Here is a 10,465-nt window from a genome sequence, read left to right as displayed (position 1 = left end):
TTCCGCGTGGTGGCTGCTGTCATGTCTGAGACTGCTCCCGTCGCCGCGCCCGACGTGGCCGTCGCCGCCGCCCCGGCCAAGACTGCTGCCAAGAAGCCGAAGAAGGCGGCGGGCGGCTCCAAACCTCGAAAGCCCTCGGGCCCCAGCGTCACCGAACTGATCACCAAGGCCGTGTCTGCTTCCAAGGAGCGCAAGGGGCTCTCGTTGGCGGCGCTTAAGAAGGCGCTGGCCGCCGGCGGATATGATGTGGAAAAGAGTAACAGCCGTATTAAGCTGGGACTCAAGAGCCTTGTCAGTAAGGGCACCCTGGTGCAGACCAAAGGTACTGGTGCTTCTGGTTCTTTCAAACTGAACAAGAAGCCGGCTGAGACGAAAGAAAAAGCCCCGAAGAAGCGCACAGCGGCAGCCAAGCCCAAGAAGCCGGTGGCCAAGAAACCCGCGAGTGCCGCCAAGAAGCCCAAGAAGGTTGTGGCGGCGGTGAAGAAGACCCCCAAGAAAGCGAAGAAGCCGGTGGCTGCTGCTGCCAAGAAATCGTCCAAGAGCCCCAAGAAGGCAGCCAAGGCTGGCCGCCCGAAGAAGGCAGCGAAGAGCCCGGCCAAAGCGAAGGTGGTGAAGCCGAAGCCTGCCAAGCCCAAGGCGACCAAGCCCAAAGCGGCCAAGGCGAAGAAGGCGGCGCCCAAGAAAAAATAAATGATGCTGGAGAAGTCCCGTCTGCCTGGCACAGAAACCCAACGGCTCTTTTAAGAGCCACCCAAGTTTCCCTAGAAAGAGCTGAAACACTTAATTTTTTTGAACTGTATTCCTAGTTTTTATGCGTGTCTAACCTGATTTCTTACCCGTTGTTTTTGTTATTGTCGGTCCGATGAACGCGGACAGCGTGTGCCGTGTGTGTTCTCCACCAGTGCCGCGTAGCTCCGTACCGCTGTTCACAACGCCACGCGGAAGATCTAGCTCGCTTCAGCGCATCCCTGCGGGCGCGAGGCGAAAAGCTTCGCGCAAGTTGCGAGAAATCAGTGCGAGCCCAACGTCCCTATCGGCGCCGGACGAGCCGAGCTTATGGCGACGACCCGGCTCCTGCGCAGGGCCGGGCGCGGCTGCCTGCGCTCGTCTCTTCCCCTTTCAGCCTGCGAGGGTGAGGAGCCGCGCTCAGATGCGCTCCCGTCCGCGCCCCGGAGCGCTGCTGGTTTTGAAAAGTCCGCGCTGTGCAAAGATTGGCCCAGGCTCTCAGGGCTGTTCTGGTGCACAGGGGATTTCGGGTTATATAGACGCCCCATCTCTAATCCAACATGCGCAGGGTTCCCCCGCCTAGTGGAAGAGGTTTATGAACTTCCTGGGTACGTGTTTACCTTCCCTGGTATAGATTTTCTCGCTTCCTCTCAAAATCTGTCGCCTGGAAACCCGTCGCTCCCCTGGAAATCTCTGGGCGAAGCGGCTCCGAGCGGCACGGGTGCTTTCCGCTACCTTTTGAGCGGTCCGTGGTGCTGCCCGCCCTCACCTGCGCCCTTGCGGGGGTGAACTTTGCGCCCGGGGGCTGCCGGGCTCGTCCCTCGCCGGGTGCCCCGGGGCTCATTTCCGCCGCTGAGCGGCTCGGAGGAGCCGCCGGGTGCGGCAGAAACCGCGGGGGTCGGTGGCTCCGGCGCGTCTCCCCCTGCCCTCCCGCACGGACCCTCCCAACTTCCCTCCCTGCAGCCGCTCCTTTTTTTCCCCAATGTCTTGACCAGGCCTTTCTTCCTTCACTTTTATTGCTTTCAAGAAATATTCTCCCCACACCCTTAAGAAGCGTTCAGGAAAACAATAAAATATAAGCTGCTTTTCTTCGCTTTCAGTCATAATACTGATATATCACTGCTTCCCCGGCAGAGAGGAGGAGGAGGAATTTCGGGGAATTTTCTGCTCAGGTCCTAACAAAGATAGGTGATCTCAAGTCAGCAGCTGTTAACCTCCTATTTCCGAAGTGGTTAACCGAATACAGTGTCCCTGAAGTTTGGAGGAGAAATTGTGGGATCAGATTTTGCCACTGTTCATGCGTTTGTGTTTTTGCAACAAATGTCAGCATCCTAAATGTCTGTACTGAGAGGGAATCAAATACAAAACAGAGCCTCTCTTGTTCAGGCCTCTTCCTCAAAAGCTGTTCTTAAGCTTCTTCTGCAGTTTTCACTTAGACTGCATTTGGTATATATATTTTTTCCTCCTTGCTTAAGTATAAATGGCTTCCTCTATACACATGAGCATCCACACATACATCCAACGCTCATTTCAAAATGTATCCAACCATATCCCTCCATCCTGATAGTTCAAACTTCTGAGCTCACATGTATGTGCCTTTATCTGGGGTGAAGATGTGATTGACAAACTCTTGCAGTTACCCTAAGTGAAGACTTTTGGGAGTTGCACCCACTCATCCTTACAGGGTTTCACCCGGTTGCTAGCACTGTACTGAGAATGGGTCAACTGTGATTTTCTAGCCCTTTACAACTAGTCGGGAGGTAGTGGTTTTTGACTGGGAACACTCCAACAACAGGTATACTTCTGCAGAAAAGGTGGTCATCATGCTTAATGTATTTCTTTAGAGTGGAGCCTGAAAAGGTAAAAGTCAAATGGTTGTAATGACTTGTGCGAAACAGTATGACACACATCCCTGTTAATTGAATTCAAATTGACCTCAGCAGGGCCACCCTGGAATAAACATTTCAGCCTGTAGAAAATGTCAACGTGTTGCAACTCCCCCTCTGTGGTCCCTTGGAGGAGGAGTCAGTTTTTCTTTCCATTTTCTAAGAGGTAGGAAAGACAACACACATTATTACTTTTTTTCTTCTTCTTTCTTAAAGAAAATTCAGTTGACGCAGTTACCACCACAGATAACTTGGAGTGTATTGTTAAAATTTAGAGGAGTAGGGCATTACTGAATCCAAATGACAATGGAGAGCATTGGCCTAAGTACAGACGATGTTACCAGTCTAAAATGCCTTTACAGGCAAATAGTATATAGCTATTGTTATGGAAAATCAGGCTCGCCGGCCTCCATAACAGGGTCTGACCCTAGGTTCCTGCTGAGGCAGAAGTTCAAAGTCAGATTGAAGAAAAATAAAATTTAGTGATACACGTGCGGTAATTACAGCTCGAGCTGAGTGCCCCTGAAGAGGGACCCCGAACAAAGAAATCCCTGGGCAATTATACCCTACAATCTAAATTCCCCACCCCTTAAGCGATAGTTTGGACCAATAGTAATAATTAGGTCTGGGGTCTTCCCCTTCTTCACTGGGCCCCTTCATTGTCTCTAGGCAGGCTGCTTCTTATCTTCAAGGTTGGCTACTCCTGTTGTCCATGCAACTTCTTTATCTCTCCAGCTTGAACCAGCTCTGAGGCCTCCTTTTACTTATCTAGGTAAAAATTCACAGCCTGAGGCCTAAGGCTTCAGCAAATTTAGCTACTAATGCTAAGCAAGTTATGCTAAGCAATTAATTCTARACAGCTTCAGTTCAATATTCTCTAACAGCTATGAGTTCAGCTGAATGGACTTTATAGTCCTCAGAAGAAGATAGCTGTGAAAGAATGTAAGAGATTATTCCACACCAAAGAAAGGACATGTGTGTCTATGCAGAAACAGTGAAAGGACTAGCCATATAGGCTCCAATGGATGCAGCATATCGAAAGAGAAATGGGGACATAATCAATATAAAAAAAATTCTGTTGAACTTGTAAAGCTGAGCTGGGCAGAACAGCACAAGTACCTACTAAAATTATTTCTTCCAACCACAGAAAGGGAGTGCAACACAACAGTAAGAGTGGCCTGAGAAAAGGGAGCTTGCAGGAACAAGTCACAGCCAGTGTAATGTCATGCTTGTGCCAACTGCATTAATGGCATATCAGCCAGTACCCCAAATTAATTCTGGCTCACCTCCTTCAGCTCAAGCTTGTGCACTGCTAGCCCTGTGGATGCCAGCCCTGCTCAGCTGTGGGGATGGCTGTGGGCAACCTCAGAAAATTTCTCCCTCAGAAATAGCCCATCTTAAAGTATTGAGTCACTGCCACAGTGCCTGACCACCATGTGACTCCCAGGGCCCCACATCATATTCAACAGGCCACTCTATGGCTGCTTAAGTTGTTTCCTATGCTGGGTCATAACAAAAGCTGGTATCTTAGGGGGGAAAAAAACCAGAGGATGCTATTTTGCTGTCATGATTCAACTTTCTAACCATAACTTACTGAGCTGAGGTTCATTGTGTGATTTATGATTACAGCGAGGAAGGAACACATCTCATTTTGTTGCATGACATCCTCTTGGGCATCTGGGCCTTCACTTGTTTTCTCAAATCTGTTATGATGCCTGATGAGACTGGAGAAAGAAAGAAAAGAGACGAGCTCTGCTCAGGATAGCTCCTTTGCTAAGATGGAATTTTGTAGCGACAGCACAGAAAGGGTTTGGGCATGTGCCTATTAGGAAAACTCAAACCCCAAAACACCTAAGAGTGCAAATGTCACACTTTTTTTGTTTATTTGTATTTTTTGTTTGTTTGTACTTTTTTGGTGCTGATCTGGTCAGTTTCTGGATTTTGGGTACATTTACTGCAAAGAACCCTTCCTTGCCCTTCAGTCCCCATCTCCTTCCTTGGTTTAGAAGGTGTCCCATTCTGCGAACCAATAGGCAAAAACTTCCCTAGGCTGTCCCTACAGTATTTGGCATCAACATGCCAAAATAGGTTTCCAACAAGCCTTTAGTATTCTAGGATAGGACATCTCAGTGGCCATGGAGCACCCATTATGGTTCTTGATTTTTTTATAGTGGCTTTGTCCTGTTCAGGGTTCGTAAGGAGCTCAGACAAGTGCCTTTTCAGAGATTGATAGTAGATGACAAAATTTCTTAAATTCCTATGATGCTCTCCTGCATGGACAACTCTCCATATTATGGACTCTAAGCAACTTGAATACCTCTGCCTGGAACATGAGTATGATGGCAAGCAGAGCTTTAGAGCCTCAGGCACCAAACGCATTTTGTCTTTTGTAGCTAGCTCTGACCTGGATCTGGACTGGAATCAGATTTATCAGTGATTCTGTGCAGTTATTTGGCATAGATAAGCTGAGTGGCTTAGTGGCCAAAGGTGAGGTGGCTAAACAGGAAGTAAAGAAAAGTTTGTGGTTGGTAAGCAGCCAGACTGAGATAGAAAACACAGTTATCCACTTTCTGATTTTAAATGGTAACTAAACTGCTCAAAAATTTGGAGGAAGTTCAAAATGGGTTCAGAAGTGTGAATTATTGAAAGAAAAATCTGTTTTCAGCTCCTTATTTCAAAGATCTGCTTACCAAGTAAATAGTGACATCAATAGTTAGTGATGTTCCAGCACTGGAAGTAGAAATGGGGAAAGAAAATAACAGCAAAAATGTCCACGGGTTAGCTAAACCTCTCCCTTATAGCAGAACAGACTCCCAGCAGCTGATCTGGTAAAAATTCTGTTGACATAAAGTTACCCCATCAAAGTCACTTTGTATGGATGGAAACTTTTGTATCATGGGGTTACAGAATTTTTAATTTACATTAGTCACCATAAAGCCAGATTATTGGGTCATGAAACCAGGTAAATTCTGTGCATGCATTTACCTCCATTCTGTGCTTGTTTACTCCTGTGCTTTTTGTGTATCTGTGCTTCTGTTACTATAATTGTTGTGATGTGTGAGTTTGAGCTTATTCATGCTTTCAGCATATCTTAGAACTTCTTAGGGGTTCATTTCTGAAAAAAGTCAAACCTGAATTTTATTTTATGTGAGCCTACTCCAATACTAACACAAAAATCTTTCACTTGTATTAAGAGAAAATTGGAGGGTTACCTGATAAAAGTCTGAATGATGCTATATCATTCACAAAAATGTTAAAAATAGGTATAAGCTGTTTTTGCATAGTCCCAGAAGTAGTGAGTATCCCAAGCTCAGTAAAGCTGGGGGGGGGGGGCCTTCATACTATCCTGGGCTGTATAAATGGAAAGATGTAAATAAACACATTTCAAGACTAAGTTTACAGGTTCTCAAAAGGATGGAGTTGGGTGGGAAGACAGCTATTGCACATGGAGAGAGGGGTAAGGAAAGCAACTGTGGAGTCCCCTGAAAGTGAGATTGTGATACAAATATCATCCGTACCAGGTCTGTGCTCTTCTGGTCACATGGCAGTACAGATTTGGGCCAGTCAAAGTTCAGGTACACAACCACTCTTCACTCAGACACCTTTGATTATGCATTAGAGTTTTTCTGCAAATATGTGCCACAGGTTTCTTTTTTACTACCTAGATGATGGTCCACCCAGCCCAATGGTTACCCACCTTGGGCACTGGGAATACCAGCCCCGTTTTTCTGTGGGGCAATTTTGGGTTCCCTCTTCTTCAGAACATGTTGTCTTTTGGCCTCCAGATGGCTAATCTCTGAAGTATCCTTGTTCCTATCAGATAATATATTCCCACCCAACTTCTGCTAAAAATGTTTTGTGGACAATGGTGGGCTGCACAAGGTCATTGGCGGGACACGTTCTGGGATCCAGTCCCTCTTCATGCCTCTGACAGTGAACTTACCACTCCATACTCAATTTTGCACAACTCTAGCTAGCTGTGTAGCTGTTTTGTTCTGATTTTCACTTTTCAGGTATTTTTTCACGGTCTGCTTGCATTTCCATTTGCCATGGGAGTTTTGCTCCTTCAGATCTGCCTCCTGTTGAGACATCAGTGAAACCCCAATGCTTGGGCTTCCCAAGAACTGCAGGGTTTGCTTTTCAGTGCTTTCAGGGTTGGGCTGTCAGGAACTGTGGAAAGGAAGGAGTATGTGGGGGAAAAAAAGTAGGATTATTGCTCTCATCAAACACTTAAGAAAAAAAAAAACAAGCACAGGTAGGTCAGGGCGTGCACTAACCATAAAAAAAAAAAAGAAAGAAAAAAAAAAGAAAAAAAAGGAGCTACCATTGCTCTTTCCGCAACCAGTGTATGCTGGCCCAAATCATCCAAGGCTGCATATATTGAGCCCACATACAGCACATTCATGCTTAGTTATATGTAGCTGTCCTGGAACATTTTGTGTATATCAGGGTAATGCACATTCCCATTGTTACTACAGTCTCTTGTCACTGCAGCAACTCCTTCCCTACTTTTCAGCTTTCTCTACCATAGATTTATGGTAATCACAAGAGCCCTGTGTCCGCACTCTAATTGTCTGCCTTTGACTGCTTTGGTCTTGATTCCTTAAGCATGGTTTATTTTACTCTATTTGGCAGAGAGATAATCTTACTATCACTAGCTTCTCCCTCCTGCCTGGCCCAGACCTTGTGAGAGGAGACTCTGAGCACTGCTGGGGCAGGAGACTTCTTGAAAAGGAGTTATGTTTCAGACCTATTTCTTCATCTGCAATGTCAACAAAAAGCCGCAGTATTCCCCGTGACAACTACCCCAGAAATCCTAGCTGCACAGAGAGGAAAAGCAAGCTACAGAGGGCAGCAGAGAATCTTAGCACTGCCCAGAGAATGTTACCTCTCTGCCTCAAGTTACAATTTAATTTTGTCAGCCCCAGTAGACTAGATAAAATCTAATGCATAATTGGGAATCACCTGGGAGGGAAGGAGAGGGGGAAACACCAACTCTAGCCTAACTTCCCTTTATTAGATGAATTTCTGTCATGAGTTAACATTAGGACTATGAACGGATGTGTATCTGCTTCTCTTTAGAAAAGCAGTTTCCATACGGGTTTCTGATATCTTTGCAAGGAGAGCACGGAGGCAGGAAGAAAGATGGGAAGAGAAGGGGAGAAATATTACCTATAGTCATGGATTCCTGGGCAAAAGCAACTCAGCATGGAACAGGATTACAGCATGAAATTTGAAATCAATATTATCCCACAAAAAAAGGCAGACACAAAAGCTCAGCTTCTTAGCTGGACAACTGACCATGGAGAGCACAAGAAGGTGACCCAGTGATGCCCAGACTTGTCAGATAACCACATGGCAGGGATATGCAAGTGGGAATAACTCCCAGAGGAGGCCTGTAACACAGTAAAACCCTCCATGACTGAGCAGACCTGGAGACATGGATTTTCATGGCTGAGTGGGCTCGGGGAGTTATGTAGCTGGTAGTGCTATACTAGTACTAGTGTAAAGTCCTGTAATAAATTCCTGGGGACTCACCTGTGTGGTTGAAGACTGAAGATGCCTGCAGCAAATAGTACATCAAGCATCCTTCCTTACCAGGGCTGGATATGGCTACCTTGCTCCTGAAATCTCCTGGAAATGAGAGAGGTCCTGAGTACAGGAGACCAGTTTCTCATGGTGGCCTGGTCTCCCACAACAGTCCAGTCATGGTCCCTGGATTTCCCTCCTGGGAAGTGGGAACCTGACCTTCAAAAAGGGAACACCCACCAGGCACTTAGCCATGGCATCCCCATCGTACTTAAGTATCATCCCCATGTCCCAACTCAAGATACTGTCAAATTCCTTATGAAACTCACATCCCAGAAAATTTGTTACTGGTTTGAGCCTTTTGGATGCCTCCTTCAGAGTCTTGGTGTTTGTCTTGCCCTGTTTGTGTTTTCTTTGAGTCCGTCCAGAAAAGACCACATAAGAATAATATGATAGACTGCATCATTTTTGAATTTACCAGTGAGGGGTCACTGGAACAGTGGCTTCCCTGCTAGCAGATATAGAATCTTTATCCACGGCCTATTTGGGCAAGGACAGGAAAAAAAAAAAAAAAAAGCAAGAAAGTACAGGGTCCCATGCCTTCATTTAAGGAAGGCTGGCAATACTTAGTGTCTAATACTGACACAACAATTTTAGAATGACTTTAAGGGCTGCTGATACAGACTGAACTTGTTGACATTTTTGGAATCATTTGTGTGAGTTTAATCCAAAAATGGATTTAAATTTAATCCAAAGTGGCTGCAGTGTTTCTGATCTAGAACTGGAAACATAAATTGCCTTGTTAAATATAATCTCTGAGTATAGCTGCTGGAACTGAAGCTAGAAAAAATTATCTGAAGAGTTAAATAATTACCCATTAAAAGAAATGGTGTCATTTAGCAAATTCCACAAAACACTACATCATGTGTGAAAGTACTGTGGCAGAAAGATACTTAGCCTGAAATTAGCTAAGCCTGTATAACTTTAGATTAACAATAAGGGACAAACATGTTTCTATCATGGAAGATGGGGAATTGCAAGAATTTTTCCAGAGAGGAAGCATGGATAGAAGGCTTCTCCTGGAAATCCTCCCAGGAGGAATATATATATGAAGTGACTAGACTAGGAATTTCAAATCAAGCATCCCTCTTGGCACATGTTTGTGCAAGAGCTACTTTTCCTTAGGGTAAGAAGTTGATGCTGAGTAATCTGTCCGCATTTGTTAGAGCCTGTACCTCTATATTGCTGTAAAGTCATTTTCTCTAATTGCAGTGGAGATTAAGGACTGAAGGATTTCTTAAGAGAAGTCCTGACACAACCTTCACCAAATAGTGGGCTTGAGTTCCAACTTCTAGTTTTTGCATTGAGTTTTTGGGTCAAGAGTCCTGTTGAAAAGCTGAGTGGTTGCAAGGAAGGAAATTTCCTGGGACTGTTTGATTAGATCTCTGTTCAAGATAATAGGGCTCTGTATATTGATGTAAATAAACAGAATTGTGATGTCATCACAATTTTTCCTCTTACTGGAATAAGCTGGAAAAGCCCACAGACATCATCTGTGATCAAACATAGTTTGATAATAACATTTGGGTCTCTGTATAGCATCAAACCCTCAAAGTCTTTTTGGTACAGTATTTACTATGCTACAGTTTTCAGGATCAGAGAGAAGAATGAAGGATCACAAAAGAAGATAAATTCACATCTTCAGAATAGAGGACAGGCAGGCACAGTCCCCTGCTGCCACAAGCAATCAAGTCATATCCATTTTGTAAACTTGAATTGATTTTTTTTTTAATCTATCTTTTATTTTTCTTTGAATTCTGGATAACTCTGTTAGTGAGTGAGACCGCCATGTACCCCAGCTTCATTTGCTGCCCCAGTGACAGAGCAGAGCTGCTCGAGGTGATCCCTGGGGGGCGGCTGAAGGTCAAGGTCCTGCCGCCCAGGGAGCAGCACCCAGCCCAGCAGAGTCTGCAGCCACCAACATGCCCAGGAGCAAACGCAAACAACAGAAACACAGGAAATAATAAATGTTCAAACAACATCGAAAGCTGCTCATTGTAACTCTGCAAATCCTTTCACACAGATTCTCACCATGTTCTGCCCAGAGCTGTAAGTTAGTTTCAGGCCTGAAATTTTATGGGACAAATGCAGCAGCCTGACTCAACAGCTATGTGGTGAGAGCAACCGGGGGCAGTGGAGGTAGGAGGGACGGTGTGAAATCCAGCTACCTAAAATGGAGGCTGAGCCGTTGAGGAATGTTATGTTGTATCTTTATGTAATGATACATTATATAAAGCCCCTCGGCTGGGGCGGGGGGGAAGGAG

General features: G+C 45.3%; 1 protein-coding gene across 2 annotated transcripts; it reads left to right on the top strand.

Moving 5' to 3' along the window:
• On the top strand, positions 1 to 10,397 carry LOC112962198 (histone H1.01-like). 2 transcript variants are annotated; one of them, XM_026058167.1, is made up of 2 exons: positions 1 to 1,132; positions 7,695 to 10,397. In XM_026058167.1, exon 1 carries the CDS (start codon positions 22 to 24, stop codon positions 688 to 690), a length of 669 nt encoding a protein of 222 aa, XP_025913952.1. In that variant the 5' UTR covers positions 1 to 21; the 3' UTR covers positions 691 to 1,132; positions 7,695 to 10,397. The 2 variants fall into 2 exon arrangements, with proteins under 2 accessions (XP_025913952.1, XP_025913951.1); XM_026058166.1 differs by having other exon boundaries at positions 1 to 1,334.
• Positions 10,398 to 10,465: the final 68 nt, after the last annotated feature.

The sequence above is a fragment of the Apteryx rowi genome, unplaced genomic scaffold (genome assembly GCF_003343035.1).
Source record: "Apteryx rowi isolate R43461 unplaced genomic scaffold, aptRow1 scaffold_1432, whole genome shotgun sequence".
NCBI lineage: Eukaryota > Metazoa > Chordata > Aves > Apterygiformes > Apterygidae > Apteryx > Apteryx rowi.
This window is presented reverse-complemented; position numbering and strand designations above follow the sequence as displayed.

Coding starts and splice junctions, on each gene's coding strand:
- LOC112962198 (XM_026058167.1), top strand. CDS start 22: ATGTCTGAGACTGCTCCCGTCGCCGCGCCCGACGTGGCCGTCGCCGCC.